This window comes from Zootoca vivipara, chromosome 7, assembly GCF_963506605.1.
Source record: "Zootoca vivipara chromosome 7, rZooViv1.1, whole genome shotgun sequence".
Classification (NCBI taxonomy): domain Eukaryota; kingdom Metazoa; phylum Chordata; class Lepidosauria; order Squamata; family Lacertidae; genus Zootoca; species Zootoca vivipara.
In genome coordinates this window covers 15,750,521-15,772,915 of record NC_083282.1, presented here as the reverse complement: position 1 = coordinate 15,772,915, position 22,395 = coordinate 15,750,521, and the positions used below count along the sequence as shown (strand labels likewise).

Here is a 22,395-nt window from a genome sequence, read left to right as displayed (position 1 = left end):
TAGTAGCAGTGCTTGGCATGTTGCCACTGGTTCTGGCACAGAAAGGTAGATTCAACACATGTGGCAAATATAGGATAACACTGATGGGGGTTGAATTTGTTTAAAATCTAAGGCTGCTTCTAGACAATCTGTGTTTCCTAAGCATTCATCCTGATATGCTTGTGCAGAGCTTATATGATGTTGTGTCATGCAAATGTCATCCTGTGCTTTCCAGTGGTTTCACCATATTGCAAAAAAAAAAGTATGATCTCTTGGGGAAGCAGGTTCATTGCACAATCAAGGAACTGGCTGTAATTGTATTACCAGAATTTGCTGGTGTGTTAATTTCCCACTCGAAAATAGCAACGGTCTGGAAGTGCCCTGAGATCTGCCGGTATTCTAATTACTTTTGCTCTTTAAAAAAAAAAAAAAGTCCACAAATATTATGGACAAACACAGGCATCAGATTTTCAAAACATTTCAATGATCCTGTATAAACCAGAGTAAAAGAGAACTGGTCTGTGTGCCTCCCTTGCAGCCACCTCCCAGAGCATGAATCTTGCTTCAGCAGGCTTGGACAGGGCAAAGTAAATCCTCTTAATGTTGACACAACAAGACACAGCATAAAGCCCCCTTCCTCTTTCCCAGTCACCACACAGCATCTCTGAAATCAAGGAGCCAGAATGACGAGCCAGTCTCAGGGAATCCAACAGCTTTTGCAGGCTGAAAAACGTGCCAAGGACAAGCTTGAGGAAGCCAAAAAAAGTAAGTTGTGCAGCCCCTGGGCTGACTGCATTTCTTTGATGAATGTCAATTGAAAAAGCACAGGAATTTTTATTTAATGTAATTTTTTTAGCTTTAAATAAGTCATTTCCACATAAAGAGGCATGGACAAACAGGCATAACAAATCTCTCTGCTTAACATAAATTATACCAAGTGAGTAACTAAATTTGTAGTATTGTTATGAGTGAAGTTATCTCCTCGTCATATTATTTCTGCAGATTACTTCCAACACATATTTTATATCATTCTGATCATTTGGTTTCTCATTCCAGTAGCAAATAAACTTATACCAACAGTCCACAGTTGTTGTTTTTTGCCCACATTTCTTATAATAGTTTGTCGTATGTATATTAGTTTGTCGTATGTATATTATGGTGAGTTATTTTTGTTCCAATTAATAGCCACTAATATTTACACTGTAACTAATGTTTATTTTTATATTGGATCAATATTAACCCAAAAATAACCCGTATTGTGTTTAAATTTGTTGGAAGTCGCCCAGCGTGATGGGTAACCCAGTCACATGAGTGGCATATAAATGTTTTTGTTGTTGTTGTTGTTCCAATCCACCCAACAACAAAACTGTGGGCTTTTCTAACTGCCCTCAGTTGCATTGCTTTAATCCAAAATTGCTTTGCTACTTTACATTCCCACCCAAATGTGGTTAAAATCGCGACATCTTGCTTATTTCTCCAGATTGCCTGTATTACAGTAGCTAGTACATTTTCCTTCACTTATGAGGAGTATGAAGTCATAAATATAAAATCATATGCTTTTTTGTTTTGCAGCAACATCTATAGAATAAGCATAGGAATTTTGGGGCTAGTTCATCTTTACTCAATATTTTAACTTCTGCTTCCATTTCTCTCTTAAACTCCTTACTGTCTTGGGACATATCTGAGGCTGGGTCTTCAACCAATGAAATTGGCTTCAATTCCATGAAATGAGAGTTTTGCTTTCAGTGTTTTGTATGTGGTGTGGCTTTTTTTAACCCATTCAGAGCTATGCTCCTGCTCCCTTCATTCACTTCCATTAAGTACTACTGTAGTTGACTGTAACCTAATTGTGGCCTTCCAAAGGTGGCTGGGCTCCCAAGTCCCATCTCCCCCAACCAGCATGGTCAGCGATGATGGGAGCTGTAGTCCAACAACACAGGGCTGGGTGTCTGCGTTGAACCAAAGGCAAACTCTTCTGGAACCACTGCAGACGCCATCATGGTAGTAAAGAAAACCCCACAATTAATTGGTAGCTGTTATAGCAACGAGCTCATGTATATATTCACTTGCTTTGATAATTGGCTTCCTTTGATACTGTCCTTATATGGGGGCTTGGGGTGCTGAGCTCTGAGTCCAGAAAGGGGAACTATCTGCATAGGTGCCAAGTTCCGGATTGAAAAATCCGGGATCAGCAGCGCCACGGCACCAGAAGTCGCTTCTACGCACTTCCAGACATGCATAGAAGCGACTTCCAATGCCGCTGTGCCCATTTCCAAAATGTCTGCAGCACCAGAGGTTGCTTCTATGCACCTCCAGACATGCATAGAAGCGACTTCCGATGCCGCTTTGCCCATTTCCAAAATGTCTGCAGCGCCAGAAGTCGCTTCTATGCACTTCCGGACATGCGTAGAAGTGACTTCCGATGCCGCTGTCCGGACATGCATAGAAGTGACTTCTGGCGCTACGGACATTTTGGAAATGGGCACAGCGGCATCAGAAGTCGCTTCTACGCATGTCCGGAAGTGCATAGAAGCGACTTCCGGTGCCGGCGCGGCACCATAAGAACATGGCTGCCGGCAGGAGCTCCGTAATACGGGGTATTTTGCCATTCGGGACACCTGCGGGAAACGGTAAGAAAATATGGTGGGAAAACGGGGTACTTGGCAGCTATGACTATCTGTAAGATTTGGGTATTTGCCACCTATGCCATCACCTGGTCAGGTAGAGAGATGGGAAATCCAGGCCAAAGTGGCATATGCTGCATTGTGTATAAAGAATGCATGAAGGTTTGCTTGGGTGAGATAAGCCATCTTCTTGCTGCTGCATCCATCCTACGTCTGTAAAGCCTGGGAGACCTGGCAGGCTGATTTGCTGTAAGTCTACACCTTTCCTTCATATGGCACTAGAACTGATCACTCTGGTGTTTTTGACCTCCTTCTTTGTGCACCCAACCACTCCCACAAGCCCTCCTTTGGACCTGCAGTTGAGAACAGCGTCACACGGGTTGGCCATCTCCACTGCAGTTGGTACGGTTGACTCAGTTGGATTAACCAGATTAGCTGCAGACCAGTCACCCGAACGGGCAAGATGGTTTGTGAACTGCTTATACAGCCCCAGAGGTTTTTATGTTGCATTGTGGCCTGTGGAGTGTGTACAATCCAGAATTGCTTCCTCTTTGTGTGCTGGGCTTTTAATTAGTAACCATGCACACCAGTGACACTCACCTCCATAAGCCCCTCCTTCAGAAAACACCAGTTCCGAGGAAATCTTTTCCAGCCAGTTGCAGTCCGCCCTGGTTGGTTCTGGATTCAGTTGTCAAGCAAAACATTGAGCTTGCCCTTTCTGAACAGAGAAGGGCCTGACATGTTAAACTGGAAAACATGACCTTCGTTTTCTTGCAAAGAGATTGTTGTGTGTTAAGTTTTTACATGCTTCAGCAATTGCTGCTTTTCTGTTCTGGGGAAGGAGGCAAGAAAATGTATTTCTGAAACCTCTTTTAAAGGCTTATAATCTTGCTGTTCAGCTAACAGCTAGTAGACTGGAGGAAAGTTGGGATATGAACAGCATGCTAAACATGTAATACTAACAGGCCAGGGTGGCCAAGTCATAGTATTAATAACAACTTATTATTTGTACCCTGCCCATCTGACTGGGTTGCCCCAGCCACTCTGCGCAGCTTCCGACATATATACCTACAGTGGTACCTCGGGTTAAGAACTTAATTCATTCTGGAGGTCCGTTCTTAACCTGAACCGTTCTTAACCTGAGGTACCACTTTAGCTAATGGGGTCTCCTGTTGCCACTGCGCCGCCGCCGCGTGATTTCTGTTCTCATCCTGAAGCAAAGTTCTTAACCCGAGGTACTATTTCTGGGTGAGCGGAGTCTGTAACCTGAAGCCTCTGTAACCCGAAGTACCACTGTAAAAACATAATAAAACATTAAACCTTAAAAAGCTCCCCTATACAGGGCTGCCATCAGATGCCCTCTCAAGGTTATGTAATTACTCATCTCCTTGACATCCTTCCCTTATCTAATTTGGGTTGCACTGTGAGTAAACCACAAGACCTTGTGCACAGGCCAGTGGGACATCCCTGCTGGCCTGTCATTGTGTAGTCAGCTCCCAGGTGGCTCATACCTTCCATCAAACCAAAGCACTGGGATATTTCAGTGAACTGAACAGGCTGAACCTTTCCCCACTGGTTCTGTTGTTCACTAGCACCGCCTCCTCCCTGCCTACTAGTGCTGTTATCTTCTGTAACTGGGTCAATCCTCAGGCACCTAGTGGCGTGTGCTTCTGCCACATGGAGGATGAAAAGGAGGAGGCAGTAGCGATCAACGTGTGGAGACAGAGGTACTTGGTGATCATTGGGGCCAGCAGGAAGGAGAAAGGCTTAGAGCAGGCATCCCCAAACTGCGGCCCTCCAGATGTTTTGGCCTACAACTCCCATGATCCCTAGCTAACAGGACCAGTGGTCAGGGAAGATGGGAATTGTAGCCCAAAACATCTGGAGGGCCGGAGTTTGGGGATGCCTGGCTTAGAGGCTTCAGCCAGCATCCATGTTGTTGGCATAGCTATCAATGCAAGCTTGAAGGTGAGTTTAGATCACATCTGGAGAACATACCCAGAGGTATCTTATGATTTTATGTCCACAGACCCGAAGACGGGATTTGTTGAGCCAAATGCAGCTTTTCCTCAAATTTTATGTGCAAGCTGCATCTGAAAACACTGCAGGCCCCAAATTGCATCCACATTAGATATTTGTAAAGAAACCCTCTTCTGCTTGTGGGTCTTCTTTGCTAGATTGAGCATTCAGAGATCCTGCTGTTACAGTTCTTCTCCATCTTTCTCAGAGCTTTCTCCTGTTGTTGTTGTTGTTGTTGTTTAGTCGTTTAGTCGTGTCCGACTCTTCGTGACCCCATGGACCATAGCACGCCAGGCACTCCTGTCTTGCACTGCCTCCCGCAGTTTGGTCAAACTCATGTTCGTAGCTTCGAGAACACTGTCCAACCATCTCGTCCTCTGTCGTCCCCTTCTCCTAGTGCCCTCCATCTTTCCCAACATCAGGGTCTTTTCCAAGCTTTCTCCTAGTAATGCGGTAAAGCAATACAGTGTGATCTGTGCTCCCAGAGAACGCGTGCGAACGCAGTGTACACATGAAGCTTCCATGCTTCCGCATAGCTTTGTCCCACACTTTTGCAGTAATATTCAAAAACCTCCACCATAGTGACAGGGCTGGTCATATAGGCCCTTCCCAGCCAATCAATACCTAGCAGGAAGAGAGGACGACGATCAGCCCAAAGGAAGCCAGCCACCCTATTGCCAGCAGCGTGGGATTAAGTGAGGCGACTCCTGTGCAACGTTGCTAAGGGATTTTTCTCACCCATTCAACACGTTAGCAGAAACTGGGACTGGGTGGGAAAGGCAAGCTTGAATTGCCCCACATACACAGGTGCTAAATTGACATACACACTCCACAGCAGGTAAGGGATCAACTAATGGTGTAGCAGTCCCTTCCCACAATGTGGGTTTATGTGATGGGGGACTGCTATACCTCATTATTGGGTTTCTACCCTGACACTAGTGATGGGAGTACGTGTGTGGACTTATTCCTGTGGGGCAAAATATTCTACCCTCTGTGTGCACCTAGATAAGGAAAGGGGGGGGAGGAACCCTGGAAGAAATGTATTGATTACATGATTATTATTTTTTGCACGATTGTAATATATAGAGCAATCATCATCCGGCATTCAGCCTACTCACTTTCACCTATTGCCATATTAAAGCTCAGAAGGCACTGAACCTAAATTCATATCTCTGCCACCACCTCTTGTGTGATGAGATCTACACATCTGGTATGAATCAAACATCTGCTATATCCCGACCCTTGATGTCAGCTGTGTCCTTGAGTGACCAAACAACAGGCCCTTGTTTGTGCCGCTTAGTGCATAAAAGAAAAGGTTAATGTGATCCAAACCTTTCATTAATTTTTGCTTCGCCTTGTGTAAAACAGCAGGTTTAGATCTAGGTCCTGTCATGAGACGCAATCAGGTGTAACAGAGAGAGACAGTGGTTGAATGCATCCACAACGCTGCCAAATAAGAAACAGCAGGTCGCTGGTGTGACTGGACCAATGGCTGTGTGGGAAACCGTAGAGGCTGCCATGCTAGCATGACATCCAGAACTTGGCAATATACACACCGTGCATCAAGCACACCTTTTTTGATTTTGCAGGGTTAAAAACGGAAGCAATGTCATGAGACTACAGCTGAGAGTGCCCAGTGCTGCTTCAGTAGTTTATTAGGCAATGTCGAAATGACTTATGTCTCTTAATATTTTTGAGGTGTTTTAAGAGGTCACATATCAAGGCCCCATCGAAATGGTCAAAGACTAAGGCCTAGATTAGATGCGATGTTACAGCACATAAAGCACTTGTCTGTTTCGGCAAACCATGAATCTTTGCATCATGTGCAAAAGGCATTTCCCATAATCAGTGGTGTAGTGTGGGGGAAGGGTGGCCCCAAGGCAGAATGCTGAGGGGGCCCAACCAAGTGCCCCCATGATGGATTCCCTCACCGAGGCCACATGACGGCCGCCTTCCAAAGATGTGAGTTTGCTCCTGGGCCAGGCCTTTGGGGCTGTGGCAGCGCCATCTTCTCCTCACAGACAGAGAAAGGATGCCCACCAAGCAGAGCCAGGACTCATCCTAGGCTTGCTGTGGCTCCGGCACTGCTGGGATGCCACCAGGCCAGCTAAGGAGTGCCAGCTGCTGCTCTCACTGGGAGCTCACCAAGCTGAGTGGGAAAATGTGGTGACCAGCAGGTGACCTCCATGAGGAGCAACCACCACAGGGGCACAGCGAATGCCCACGAGGAGGTTAAGGGATGCAATCCTTGCCTTGGCCCGGGTGCTGCCAATGCATGCTATGCCACTGCCCATAATAGTGCCTCTTCTAGGCCATGAAATGCACTCTGGAAATTTATCTCCTATATTAAGTCTGAGGAGTGTTTCCACTGATTGTATGAATGATTAATAGCTTTATGTTGTGATAATGGTCACATCCACCACCTTCTGTCCCCATTGCTTGGTGTGACTCTGGTTATCTTACTTTCTTCTCTGAAACCATAAACTTTTAAATTTCAAGGGAAAGGATATCATATTCTCTCCAATTCTACAGCTTGCCATGGCCCCACAACAGCCAGTTTGTGTTGTGCCACATACCACGTAGCAAAACGTCTATGTCCAATAAGAACACTCGGTCCTCATATTGAGGTTTGATAGATAGCATGAGCCTGAATCAAAATATTTGATTTCAGGCCATCGTGAAGCATTTGCAGTGAGTCAGCCCAACTTCCAGGCCAGCAGCTGCTGGAGGTTTTGGCACAGTTGCTGAGCACATAGAAGCTCAGTCATATTCAATGAACGTTAACCCTGGGAAAACATACACTTCAGGCTCTTTGCAGAGGGGGGGCGGAGGGTGGAATAACTCTTTAAAATAGTTTGTGCCCATCTGTACGTAATCCGAGAGATCGCCCTAACATATAGAGTCTGGCAACTGTGATTAAATAACATGGGGTGGGCGGAAGAATGCGCATCCCAGAAGTTGAAACGATATTCAATAAATCCACATGGTTCCTCGCAAGATTGTCTCTGCACTGGCGAGGCTTTGTATAATCACACTTGATCTCTCTTTGAATCCTGCAATAAGCAGAGTCAGCAAGACAAATGCCCATAAATTGACTCGAGGCCTCAAAAGGTTTTCTGTTCGTTTGGTGTTCCCCGCAGCTTAAATCTACTCACGGAGAGGCAGGTACTGACATGGGACTGCGCTGCCCACCGAGCGGATAATTTACCGCTGGATCAGTCAGTTCCATCCAGAGCCGTCTCAAGTCACAGAACCACGGATAAGACTAGTTTTTCCAAGCGTCATCTTCATTGCTGTGCCATGCCCAGAGGAGTTACATTGCTACGTGTCACTTCCGATACAGCTTCACATGTGCGCTGCAACCTCATGCAATCCAATGTGGCGTGGCAAGCCAGAGAGAAACAGGGTGGGGGTGAGCAATTGCCTTGAGTCTAAAAACTAAGCATTCATCAAATGTGGCTTTGTTAGGGTCTGAGTCTGATCTTTCTTACAGTGTTTCCACCCTCCTGATATTCGCCAAGAAACCCCCAGAGTTACACCAGTGGAACAGATACAGAAATGAAAGCCCGCCATTTCTCATAAGATGCTTGTAGACAAGAAACAGCATTATGTGTGAAATGATTTCAGTGAGCTGGGCTCAGTTAACAGGATTGCTTTCCTCTGGATACAGGGGAGAATTCCAATATTAGAGACAGGAAGATTGAGTGCGGCTGGAAGGAGGAGAAGCTGTACTCCAGCTCTATCGTATTTCAGACCCTCCAGGTGTCCCTGTTTTCCAGGGACAGTCCCAGATTTACAGAAGCCACCTCGGTTTCTGGTTTGATCCCGGAATGTCCCTCTTTTCCTTAGGATGTCCCTGTTTTCATTGGAGTAATGTTGGAGGGTATGGAGATATGGTACTCCTGAGCCAAGGAGATAAGTAACTAACTATACAACCTTTAGAAGACATCTGAAGGCAACCCTGTATAGGGAAGCTTTATAATGTTTAATGTTTGATTATTGTTTTTACTTTGGAAGCCACCCAGACTGGCTGGGACAACCCAGTCAGATGGGCGGGGTATAAATAGTATTATAATAGTATAGTATATTATTATTATTATTATTATTATTATTATTATTATTATTATTCCGGTAATAATACAAATAAATAAATAAATAAATAGAATAGGATGTCACTATTTTCATCAGATGAATGTTAGAGGGTATGCTTTTTTCAATCATTGGAAGGCTAAGAGCATGGATAGGCAAACTAAGGTCCAGGGGCCGGATCCAGCCCAATCGCTTTCTAAACCCAGCAGAGTATTTTTACATGAGTAGAATTGTCCTTTTATTTAAAATGCATCTGTGGGGCATAGGAATTCGTTCATTCCCCCCCCCAAAAAAGTCTCTCCCCACACCCACAAGGTCTGAGGGACAGTGGACCGGCCCCCTGCTGAAAAGGTTTGCTGACTGCTGGCTAAGATGATGAAGTCTTTAAAACAGATATAAAAATTGGGCTTTGGGAGTCAAACCTCCCAACTAGAGATAAACCTGCTAGAAGGCAATGTTAATGTGTTGTCGAAAATATATACGATGCTATTAGAATGGGAAACAAAAAATGAACAAGTGAAATCTTCAATGATACATTGGGCAATGGGTATTGGTAATAATATTGAGATAGGTACAAGGGAGCAATTGTGGAATAATGATACAAAATAACTTTTTAATGCACATATAACCACATGCACACATAAAAAGACAGCTGATCCGTTTTGGCAAATGGGGCAGTGTCCTGCTAACTTCAGTCTCAACTCAGCCAGCACCACCTGCCTCTCTTCTTATTTACATCCAGTCCAGAGAAATGGCCCTGGCTGTCAGCTCCCTCCTCCTTAGTGTCTGTGTTGCCTTTGTAGAACTCAGCCGAAAGTAATATGGGGACAAAATCAGAAGTAGCTGGCTCTGCCTGTCTTTGGCTCTACCTATTGTTGGGCTGCAAACACATTCAAAGCACATTCCTTCCCTCCAAAAATTCTGGGCACCGTGAAGATTCCTTTGTCAAGCCCCCAACTCTGGTCACGTATTACCTTGAAACTGCAGCGACAACAGTTTCACCCCCAGTAATCTGGTAACAATCCTGTGGCAATATTTACGTTCCGTTTCATCAATAGCAGGACTATTGTACTAGCAGGAATCACTTTGTACCCTCTAAGTATTTGAAGCAGCCAAGAACGCTGCAGAGAATCAAAGGCTGCCTTGTAATCAATATATGCTGCCGAGAGATTGTGCTTTCCCATTTACGAGTTCACCAAGATCACAGCATCCACAGCGAGCTGATCGGCGAACCAAAACACATAAGAGTGTGCTCTCATTAGGGGATTGGGGTCTGTGCTGCTCTTCTTGCACCTCCTTTGTGTTCCCGTGTCATATTAGATGGTTATTAAACATTCAGTTGTACATAGAATTGACATGGGCGGGAGGCAATTGTGCCAGCCTCCAAGCATTGATCCTAAATCTGCTGTTTATATAAACCGTATGCAGGTATACTTTCTCCATTTGATTAGGAACTGATCTCTGCTAAAAACAGCTTGGGATCAGGATATCTTAAGGAGCACCTGGGCCAAGTCCAGATTATCAAGGGTGCACCTGGAGCAGTTACACCAGGGCCCAAGGACTCTGAGCTTTCCTTTTTTTAAAAAAAAACGTATGTCGCTGTGGTTAAACCACTGAGCCTAGGGCTTGCTGATCAGAAGGTCGGCGGTTCGAATCCCTGTGACGGGGTGAGCTCCCGTTGCTTGGTCCCCGCTCCTGCCAACCTAGCAGTTCGAAAGCACATCAAAATGGAAGTAGATAAATAGGAACCGCTACAGCGGGAAGGTAAACGGCGTTTCCATGTGCTGCTCTGGTTTGCCAGAAGCGGCTTTGTCATGCTGGCCACATGACCTGGAAGCTATACGCTGGCTCCCTCGACCAATAATGCAAGATGAGCGCACAACCCCAGAGTCGGTCACGACTGGACCTAATGGTCAGGGGTCCCTTTACCTTTATTAAGAAAGTTAGGAAGCAAAATGTGCACATAGATGAGCTAGCCTGGTTTCTTCCCCTTTCAGTGTTTTAAATCATAGTGTCATAGAATTGTAGAGTTGGAAGAGTTCCCTGAGGGTCATGTAATCCAACCCCCTGCAATGCAGGAATCCTGCCCACAACTGTCCCTGGGTGGGCTCGAACCACCAACCTTCTGGTTAACGAAGTCAGAGCTATGCTTGAAGAGTAAATTGTTTTGGCACATGGAGAGAGGAATCCCTTCGTCCTAAAGAGCTGCTCTTTACCCCCTTCCCTTCAGTGCACTTTCTTATTTCCCAGTTCATGGAATCTCTGCAGTTTGCCCAGGCAAATGTTCATTTGTAATTAATATACAGGTAGTATAGCCTTGTTTATCTGAGGTATCTCTCCCCACCTGCAACCCCGCCCCACAAACAAATAATTAATACATGGGGGAAAGCTTGGAGGTTTGGGGGCAGGAAGTGATTTGTAGTGTTCTGCGTGAAACAAGTAGAGACTTTGATGAAGTATAATGTGAACAGGCGTCGCATGTTAAGGTTTGTGCTGGACTTCTGTGCAAAGCGACAACAATGGTGACATGGATGAGGAAAATAGATGGGTGATTTTAAAACTCCGAGATTTCATTATTGATTACTGATCTTTGTAAACCACTTGTGTTTTGCTGAGAGCTCTGAAACGCCAGAGGCCCATAGTATTTCTTGGTCTGCAAAGTACCATTATTATTATTATTATTTAGTCTTTAAGATACCACAAGACTTAATCTGGCCTTGCCCAAGCAAGCTTTTATATCCAACCTGATCATTGATATTGTCTGGAGGAGTGCAGACAGATGTCCCCTGTATTAAACACCTAGCTAGCCTCAATCACTTTCAGGCATCTCTTGATGACATTTTTATGCCCACAGGTCTATGCCGCTGTTTAAAATCTTCACGAGTAGCCAGTCATTTTGATGTATATTTTGTTCTATTTTTAATGGTTTACTTTTCATGTTTTATTGTTGTATGCTGCCCTGGTATTTTATGAGACGGTGGAATAGGAATTCTTTTATAAACTGTTTGCAGTGTTCCCAATAGCATACAGAGCTCATGTGCAGCACGGGGGGGGGGGGGGGACAGGAAGCAAGGTCCACATGGCTGCCTCTGCTGTGTGAGAGACCAGCTTCATTGGTCTTTCCATCCAAGCTTGTACTTAAAGGAGCTTTGTGATTTTAAGAATAGGTGCCTTGAGTTTGCTTCTTTTCCTCATGCTCTTCTCTCCTCGTCCTCCTTTTGTGTGAGAGAGACTTTTTGATAGCTATACCAACTTCGTCTGTTATCTCTTCGGTTTCCATATCATGGATACTTTTACTTCTAGTGGGGTGATAAAAAGTCAAGTAGCACTTTCAGGATGAGTCACCGCTGTAGACCCAATCTCCCCACCCACCCCCCACCCCGTAAGTTTTGCTTTCTATTTCTTCTTTTTGCTCTTTCCGTGGTGCTATTTTTATTTCTTCCTTTGCATTTGACGGGCATTTTGTTGTTGTTGCAGTTGTGCAGTCAATGTACGCATACCAAGAAAACAAAGGCCCTCCTTCCCCCTGACAGGATGGCCATGTCTCCTACTTTCCAGAGGAATGAAATGCAATATGCAAGTCATAGGAGCCAGCTCCTAGGAGCCAAGGTCCCTTTGCCCATGATCCACCCCCTAAAATATTTGAGGGGACCATCCCCTCTAAGTTGATGGGCATTGCCATTCAAAGGGTTGTGTGCATCGCATCATGTGATCATTGGGGATGGGGCTTACCTGCCCCCCTCCATATTTTATTCAAGTTGGCACCCCTGTTGCAAGTGATATGCAACTGGCCACCCTAAATCCTAAGGAGCTTACAGCCTAAATTCCGACAGCAGGAGGCAAATAAAAGTTGCAGGAAACAAGGGATGAATGTGAGTGGGTGCACATGGGCCTCATTTTAATTATACACTACTTAGTTCATGTTGTCAGTTTGCATTTCTTAGTGCAGAAAGTATTGATCTGATGTGTAGATATAGATATATTTCCTATTCTACTTAATTCAAGAGGGTTCTGGAAGCTTCTAGAAGCTTCTCTGTGTGAAGGAAACAAGCAGAAGGTTCATGATGTTTGGGTTATTCCTTCAGAGAAGCTGAGTACAGCTGGTTTAAACTGGTTCTGTTATCTCTTTCTGTCAAGATCATGCTTACTATCATAGCTGCCAAGTATCCCGTATCCGCCGGGAAAACCCCTTTTTTCTTACCGTTTCCTGGCGGTCTCCCGTTTAGTGGAAAATCCCGGTATTGTCCCTTAAATCGGGATACTTGGCAGCTATTAGTGGAGGAGAATTACCTGGCCATTTTTCTGGTGCCGCTTGCCCTTCTATGGGCACCAGAAAATGGCGGCGGCGGCGCCGGAAGTCGCTTCCGCGCATGACCGGAAGTTGCGTGACGCGACTTCCGGTGGCGCTTTGCCCTTCTATGGGCATCAGAAAATGGCGGCGCCAGCGCCGGAAGTCGCTTTTACTTGTTTCCGGTCATGCACGGAAGCGACTTCCGGCGCCGGCGCCGCCATTTTCTGATGCCCATAGAAGGGCGAAGCGCCACCGGAAGTTGCGTCACGCAACTTCCGGTCATGCGCGCGCTGCCGATCCAGGATCTTTATGACCCGGACTGGGCAGCTATGCTTACTATAAAAGTAAGGCCAGAAGGAGCCTGGGTTTCACTTTCTCTTCCTGTCTCTTTTCCTTCTTGTGTGGTGTTCTGTATATAGTGTTAAGTATGTGACTTATTATAAGTTATTGTCAGTTTAAGTTAAGTCTGCTTGAAACTGGATTTCTTATGGACAGTGCCAATCCTGAATGTATTGGATTTGTGACCATTATGCTCCTTTGCCTTCAGCAGCAGTAAAGCTCTGCTGGAAGAAATATTAATTGCCTCTGGTCTATTTTTTGGGAATCCTGCAACGTGTTTAAGTTTTTACTCTGCTAACTATACGTTGGTGTTCTACTCTGGATCAATATTGAGTAGACTTTCAGTGACGTATGTCACATTTTCGAAGAACAGATAAAGAGTAGCCCTGTGAGCTATGACTGAGAAAATAGTGGCTTTCCTCACACCCTTTTGGCTGAAGTGAGATTCAGACTGGTGACTCCATAGCTCACAGACTTCAGCCACAACAACAGCTCTCAACATCCACCTGTGACTTGCTCCTCTAAGCTGATACATTACAAGGATATGTGTGAAGCACCGCACCTTAACATCACATCCTGTGTGAAGCAAGCTACGCGGTTTGAACTTGCTTGCTTGCCTCTCCACGCAAGTGGGAACCACCTTGCTACAGCTCTTAGCTGCTGTCATGTTGCACCCCTTTTATGAACTGCAGGACTGTGGCATGAGTGGACTGACTTATGGGATCAACTTTGGGTTTTTGCTTAAACTCCAAGATCCACCAACCAGGTATAACATGGTGGCTGTGGAGATGGAACCAATAATCTACTGCATCCCATAAGCCAGGAATAGCCAATGTTGTGCCTTCTAGTTGTTGTTGTTGTTGCTGCTGCTGCTGCTGCTGGACTGCAGTTATCGTCACTGACTATTGGCTGCGGCTGATGGGAGTTGGAGTCCTACAACCCTGGAAGATCAGCCCATTGGCCATTTGTGCCATAAGCCATACACTGGAATAGCCTGCATGCACGTGTACAATTCTGCAAGGGGTTTGAACACAGAATTCTAAAAACTGAGTAGAAAAACCAGTCCACAGAAACCAAGCAATTTTAGTTCATATTACTAAATTATTGGGAGTCATAAACTCGGCAAGTCACCGAAAGGCTGATTTGTAGAACATGTTCTGTCTCTTGCCAACCCCAATCTGTGCTACTCTTAATGTTAAGAGGAATGCAAGAGGCTGCCATGAATTGTCAATCACTTTTAGCCCACAGAAGCAAACTTCATATTAGTAAACAATCCGGTTTCCCCTCCTGGCTATTATGTCCTGTCCTGGACATGTCTCTGCCTTTCACAAATGGATGGGTTCTCCCCTCCCTGCTTTCAGTATAGCTTTTATTAAAGGGATCTTACCGAGTGAGATGGAGCACCCAGCTGTCCACTAGGGGTGGGGGAAGAAATTCGATTCAGTCCTCATTCGAAGGCGAGCTTACCAGATTTGCAGTATCAGAAATAATATGCCAACCGAAACACAGCTATCCTTTGAAATTCACACTTCTCTGAAGTTTGCCGTGCAGGTCTCCAGTCAAGTAATGTGTACAAAGTTGCATATACTGGGTGGGGTAAAGTGTGCATATAATTGTGTGTATTAGCAAAGCGTAGCATATATCAACACGTTACACTGATGAAAATTGCTTCACAAACAATAAATAAGTTTCCACGCATCTGACTGGCTTGGCCTAGCTAATTTATAATTTGTGGCTTCCAACAAATTATAAAACCCCAGTAAAATATAAAAGGAAGCCCTGAGCTATGCTTTCAGATTCCAAAAAAGTCATAGGATTTATTTTTAAGATTTCAACCTTACAGATCCAAGTACAGTCATACCTCGGGTTGCGAATGTGATATGTGCAAGAGGCACGTTCACAATCTGCAGCACCGCATTTGCGCACGTGCGTGACACGTTTTGGCGCTTCTGCGCATGCGCGTCATGTCATTTTTGTGCTTCTGCGCATGCGCGAGTGCCGAAACCCAGAAGTAACCCGTTCTGGGACTTCCAGGTTCAGCGCGGGCCGCAACCCAAAAACACGCAACCTGCAGTGTTCGCAACCCAAGGTATGATTGTAAACAAATAAATGCAATCCACTCAGGAATGTGGGCACTTACCTGAGGCTGACCCATGATAGTTTGCTGCCTCAGATGAAGGACACGGTGGTCTCCCCCACCCCAATTCAGCACACAGAAGCAGTTGAACCTTACATCAACACCAGTGGAGGAATAGCATCTTCCACTACACCTAAGGCATTGAACCAGATTAGGGGGCACAGGACAGGCCATGTGGCAACAGGGTGAAATGGCTGGTGAGGCCAGGAGGAATGGCCTGGGAATGCTGCTACTGCCTAACGGTAGGGCTGGTCCTGTAGTAACTCAGGTCTTTGCAAAATTTACAGTGCAATCCTTTTCAGAAGTAAGTCCTACTGAGTTCAATGGAATTTGTTCCCAGGTAAGTAAGTGGGCATGGGATTGCGGCCTTGTTTTTAGTGTTCTCTAAAGATTACCTTTACATGGGTGGCACTGTGGTCTAAACCACTGAGCCCCTTGGGCTTGCCGATCAGAAGGTTGGCTGTTCAAATCCCCACGATGGAGTGAGCTCCTGTTGCTCGGTCCCAGCTCCTGCCAACCTACCGGCGGGAAGGTAAATGGCATTTCCATGCACTGCTCTGATTTCGGTGTTCCGTCGCGCCAGAAGTGCCTTAGTCATGCTAGCCACATGACCCGGAAAAACTGTCTGCAGACAAACGCCGGCTCCCTAAGTCTGTAAAGCACCACAACCCCAGAGTCATTCGCGACTGGACTTAACTGTCAGGGGTCCCTTAACCTTTAAGACCATCACTTTCCTGTCCTTCTTGTCATTATTTGTTCCTCCCATTCTCAACTTTACCTTTGCTTTCATGTCAGCGGCATATCTGTGCTAGAAATCTCCTTTGATGTCCCCACCCACCTTTGCATTTAGCAAGTGTTGAGAAAAGGGAGGGGGGAACCCCATAAAATGTAAATGTTGCAACTCAGCGAGTGGCTGAACTGTATCTTTGTAGTGCCTTGGAAATCTGCCAGCATTAAATAGAATCCAGTTGGTGTTGACTGAAAGGCTCCTGGCTGCAAATCAATATGGCAAATCTTGCAGAATAATGTCTTTTCTCATCAGCGACAACTAAAATCTGTTCTCTGGCTGTGGCTTTTGGAAATGGGGGGGGGGGAGAGAGAGAGAGAGAGAGAGAGAGAGAAGAAATGTTTGATTTAAAGCTGAAAGCATGATAGGGAGTCATCAAGGGTTGCACCAAGGAATGCATTGTGACAGTGCCCAGTGTCTTTTCGGTTAGGGAGCCTGGGAACATTCAAGTTGCTGATGTGAGAGCTAGTAAATAAAATGGTCCTGATCATGGAGTCAGCACATAATCAAAATGCCCAGTAAACTCCATACGAGTTTCCTTCCTGTAGCCAGCACGTGGGGAACAGAGGCAGAAGACAGGCTCAGTGACAATGGATGCAATTGTGCTCCCTCTCAGAAGTTTATGTACATTGTTAAAAAGGCAGAAATAATAATAATAATAATAATAATAATAATAATAATAATAATAATAATACAGTGAACGCTTGGGTTGTGAATGTGATCCGTGTGGGAGGCACGTTCGCAACCTGCAGCGTTCGCAAGCCGCACATGCACAAAGCGAGGTTTAGTGCTTCTGCGCATGCGCGTGTGACGAAACCCAGAAGTAACCCGTTCCAGTACTTCTGGGTTCGGCGTGGAGCGCAACCCGAAATAACACAACCTGAAGTAGCTGTAACCCGAGGTATGACTGTAATAATATCCTCCCTTTAAATAAATAAAAGAAATAAGATACTGTGCGCTGCCTCAATAGCTGACCTCAAGATGAATGATTCACACAGTTCAACAAATTTAAATGGGGCTGAGAACCTGTGCTCCGCCAGATGTTACTGGACTACAAATCCCATCATCCCTGAGTAACAGGATCAGGAGTAATGCAATCTGGAGACACGTTAAATTAATTGATGAGAAGCCATCTTGGACTTTTTGAGTGACAAAAGAGGAAGGTTGGGCCTGGAAGGGAAACGTGGGGGGGGGGAATACCACTTAGCAGAATAGCACGGAAACTGTCATTTTTAACACAACCAGAAATTTTCTCAGAGTGTTTATTTTAAATCATATAAACAATGGTAGTACTAACAATTGACAGAAAGTGTTGTAGAAGTAGCTTTCCTTTATCACTATTTCACCCAGCGTTATTGGAACTCTTATTATTTACATAAACTAGAGATTATATCCACAGACAAACGCCAATTAAGGGATTGGTGCCACTGGACAGAATTACTATGTGATCTGCAAGCAATCAAATTCTTTAAATGGTCTCCTCGGTTCCCCCTTCTAAAAAAACGGTCCATTTTAGAGCCAGTTACCTGTCAAATCTCCAGCCAGCTTCACTTAAGATTCGCTTTTACTGAGCTGTGTTTTCAAGCTTTTACTGAGCTGTGTGCAGCCTGTTTTTGTGCCTCCTGTTTCATGCTTTGCCTGGTTTTGGGAGTCAGGGGGGGAGGGGAGCCTGCCATAGCAGGAGGGGGGACACACCCGTGACTGTTCACCAGCCTAACTCATCTCTACCTCTTGGCCTCCTTCCTCTCACTCACCTGCTTCAGCTTCTGCCTCCGATTCTTGACTTCTCTCTGCCACAGACTCTCCCTGCTCACTAAGCCAAGTTACCCCATCAGCGTCCAACACCTCCTCTTCCCATTCTTCTCCCTGCTACCGCTCGTCATTGCCCTACCACTGCTCCCCGGGTTCTGAGCCTTCTTCCCTTCATGGTTCCCCAGCTGGTTCCTCCCACCACTCCTCTGTGTCCAACCAGCCCATGACACCTTGCCTAATCTGCCAGAGATTCTACTGTGGCTCATACTCATGACCTGTCCTATATCCATCCCAGTTTCACCAAGAGGAACAGTGTTTTTGAAATCAAAAGTTAGCAACCCCGGGTTGTAGGCATGTGCACACCCAGCAGAGGAGCAGGAGAGCTCGAGACTTGTTCCCATGTCATGCAGATACGAAATACCAGGAGTCTCTGTGAAATAGCCCTGATAAACTAACACGGGCGGGGAATCTCATTCCTTATCTCTACACTGGGAACAAAGATAACTTGTAGGAGAAATGTTATGTTGCACATTGAATCCATTCTCCACAGGGTGGTTGGTAACCTAACAGGTTTATTTGCAGGGTTATATATTATACACTGAAATCAAGCCTGCAGCAGAGTTTCTTCTAGTCCAAGGGGAGGCTAATGCTCAGTTGGGCTTAAGGGAGTGGCGGGCAGCAAGTTCACTGTGTTTGAAGGCAAGGATGGTGCTCTCTGTGCCCTTTTCTAAGCCGCAGGCTTGAGATTTCCAGGCATGAAAGAAAGGCTATGTAGAAATAATATTAACTTGTACTGTAATGCCAGCTGAATCACCTCTCCTTTTTGTTTTCCCAGGAAAGGGAAAGAGACTGAAGCAAGCCAAAGAAGAAGCCACAGCAGAGATTGACCACTACAGGCTACAAAGAGAAAAGGATTTCAGACATAAGCAGTCCAATGTGAGTAAGAGTACCAAGGGAAGATTGGATAAATTAAGGGTTGCTTCTCACACTTACTTGGCTGAGGATAGTCTCTCTGTGGAATGTCAATGAGCATGTGTATTTCACCTCTATGCGTGAATCTTTCCATGCATCCCAGATGCTTAGATGCATAGGTCCAGTTCCTACAGTGCTTCCTGTTCAAAGGCCCAACTCACATGCTTGCAGCTAAAGATACTTTCCAGACAAACTACATAAGCTAGAGCATGGGTAGGCAAACTAAGGCCCGGGGGCCAGATCTGGCCCAATCGCCTTCTAAATCCAGCCCGCAGATGGTCCGGGAATCAGCATGTTTTTACATGAGTAGAATGTGGCATTTTATTTAAAGTGCATCTCTGGGTTATTTGTGGGGGCTGCCTGGTGTTTTTACATGAGTAGAATGTGTGCTTTAAAAAAATGCATCTCTGGGTTATTTGTGGGGCATAGGAATTCGTTCATTTCCCCCCCCCCCAAAAAAAATATAGTCTGGCCCCCCCACAAGGTCTGAGGGACAGCTGAAAAAGTTTGCTAACCCCTGAGCTAGAGTAATAACTCTAAATATATCTTCCATGCACATCAAACCATTGTGGGTGCTTCAATTCAGGGCTGCCTGATGTCTGACATTTCTTCTGCAAAGCCCAGCATGAAAGTGAGAGACCATGGATGGAATTCCAGTCATTATTTGTAGTCAACCGGCAATTCCTCCCCTTCTCCAATTCATTTCATGTGTGAAACCTTGGTAGGCTGAGATAAGGGACCGAACTCAACTAACACAGCGCACTAGTACTCCCATTAGAGCAACAGGGCTTCCCCCTCTCCTCCCTCTGCACCTACCCCCAATCTTCTCTGGTTGGAAGAAGCCCCAGAACAGCATGAAGGGGTGCGAGAGGGGAGACCATTTCTTCTGGCCAACAGAAATGCTTGCACTGGTGGAATGACCAACTAGCACAACCTTGAATTCCACCCATGGTCTCTCACCTTCATGCTGGGCTTTGCAGAAGCAACGTCATACATCACTGTGCACACACATGTTATGAAAGTGGAAGCACTGGAGAGATTTGTGATGCTTCTTTCCATAGCTTGGTTTGTAGTGAGAGAAGATATCCACACCTCGCTTCCTCCATGTTGACAGTATGTGCAGAAAACTAAAGGGAGAGGTTTCTCTTGTTTCGTGCCTGGCTTCGGAGAAAGTAGACCTAGCTTTTTCATTTGTTCCTGTTTCGTTCACGGGATATGTCTTGTTTTGCCTTTGTAGATCATGGGCTCTCAAGGGAACCTGTCGACAAAAATAGATGAAGAAACCGCAGCAAAGATCCGGGACCTCACCAGTAACTATCATAAGAACATGGAGAGTGTGATTGGATGCCTCTTGAATGAGGTGTATCACATTGACCCTGAACTCCACGCAAATTATGCATACACCATTTAAATCCTTCCATGGGAAAGTTTCCAAAGCAGCAATGCCATCCCTACTATTTGGCAGAGTGAATATTTCCAATTCAGGTGGCAGATTTGCGGGTACCGTTACAGGGCAGTGTGCTGTCAATCATTACATTTTAAGCACTGGTGAGAATTGGGCAGGAGCCATTTGGATTTTCTGCTTCTGACACCACAGCTGTCTTGAGCTGCCTTTGATCAGAAAGCATAATTTCCCTGCCTTTATTGTTTTCTGTTTTCCATTGTCCATGCGATATACACAAAAGCCCAAAGCATGTAGATGTTTCTAAGACATGTGATGTGACCAGTTCCTGCAAGGTTTCACGCAAACATTTGGTAGGATGGATTCTTCCCCACCTTCTCCTCCACCACCCGTCCACACATACCCTTTTTTTGGTAGCAAAGAATGTGTCACTTAAATATGGGCAATGGCAGAATAAAGAATTGTTTGACACCAGCAGCTTTTCAGTGGGTGTATTTTACTTCTGTACTTATGTTCCCCACTACTTAAAACGTGTTTGCTTTGCATGACTTGGCCTGTTGCAGGAAATCTGTTTGTCACAATATGTGGAGGGTTTAAAATAACTGAGTATGCCATCAATATTATAGATATATAATTAGTTTTAAAATTAAAACATTTGTTTCAAGTGTGGCTGCGGTGCATATGGAGAAGCAACAATCAAATACACTAGGTAGCCTTACAGACCAGACATAATTGTGTAGAAATGATGTAGGACAAGGAAGTTGTGTTTGTGGCTTTATTGGTAGTTAGAATAATTGCCCCTTTCCCTTTTTTTTCTAAGACAGAAATCTCGTAAGACCTAACGTTGCTAGGCTTCTAACTAGGGATAGATGGATCCCAATTTGGTTCCCAGCTGAATGTGTGAATTGGCCAGGCTGGTCAGGCATCTATAAGCTAATTTAGGCCCTTCCAGGTGCAGCTTTAAAACTATGTTGTGAAACAGGAAGCATTCCAGCAATGCCAGCAAGCCATCCAGTTTTATGTTCTAACTAGCTGACCTGGCCACGAGTTGCTGTGGGTCATCCCTGTGATTCCCCCCACACTGTCCCGATCCATGACGTATCCCACCCCTCCTCCCTCCAACCCTCATCCCTGTGTTTCGGTAGGACACCCTTCCGTTTTCCCCGGGAGTATTGTCCCCTCCCCCCTGTATCTCCATACATTGGCCCCTGCACACACATCATGAACATTTTTATATATTTAGATTAAAAAAAATTGAAATAAGAACATGAGAAGCAGAAGTTATTATTGTTTAATTTTAATTTTGGGGTTGTCATTTATTTTGGTGGGTATTGTATAGTTTGGGCGTTGTTGTGTGTTTTGGTTTGTGTGTGTCTGTGTGTGTGTTTTGTTATTTGGATTTTGTTATTTGGATTTGTTATTTGGCAGGGGCCTACATAAAACAAAGGCCGTGCTGCGACCTGCGATCCAGGCGCTCGCCCTCTTCCCCCCCCCCCCCGGGCCTAGTGGGGGCCTAGTAGCCTGACAGGGGCCTAGGGGTCTGGTAATGGCCGCCTTAGTGGTTTCAGTTGCTTGGTTGATGATGTCATTATTTGGTTTGTGGGTGTGGTGTAGATTTCACAGGAAGGGAGGGGGTGTACTGTGGGAGGAAATCCACTTGAGGGCGCTGTTTTACTTTGTTGAAAAACAGGTTTTTACCTACGGAGGTGTGAGATGCGTGGGTGTGTTTTTTTTCCTAACAACACTTGGGGAGCGGCCTGGATCATTGTGTCAAAATTTCAGGACGATAGGTCAAGCGGTTACGGAGAAAAGTGGAGCCCGCACTTTCATGATTTTTATATATATAGATGTAAATAGAATGTTAAATATCTGGGTATAAGTTTTCTGATTTTGCACCCCCATTGCTCCTTTAAAGGGAGTCTTCTGCGGCAGTTATGGATTATCCATGTTATTGATCAAAGCAGGATTTGTTCTCCTGCACTACGATGCATAGCAGTTGGTCTT

General features: G+C 45.3%; 1 protein-coding gene across 1 annotated transcript; it reads left to right on the top strand.

The window, feature by feature from the left end:
• The first annotated feature begins 596 nt into the window (after window positions 1-596).
• ATP6V1G3 (ATPase H+ transporting V1 subunit G3) lies at window positions 597-21,871 on the top strand. Its single transcript, XM_035123411.2, has 3 exons — window positions 597-744; window positions 18,853-18,953; window positions 20,227-21,871. Exons 1-3 carry the CDS (start codon window positions 663-665, stop codon window positions 20,398-20,400), a joined length of 357 nt encoding a protein of 118 aa, XP_034979302.1. The 5' UTR covers window positions 597-662; the 3' UTR covers window positions 20,401-21,871.
• The last annotated feature ends 524 nt before the right edge of the window (window positions 21,872-22,395 follow it).

Coding starts and splice junctions, on each gene's coding strand:
- ATP6V1G3 (XM_035123411.2), top strand. CDS start 663: ATGACGAGCCAGTCTCAGGGAATCCAACAGCTTTTGCAGGCTGAAAAA. Junction 745..18,852: donor GCTTGAGGAAGCCAAAAAAA/GTAAGTTGTGCA, acceptor TTGTTTTCCCAG/GAAAGGGAAAGAGACTGAAG. Junction 18,954..20,226: donor TCAGACATAAGCAGTCCAAT/GTGAGTAAGAGT, acceptor TTGCCTTTGTAG/ATCATGGGCTCTCAAGGGAA.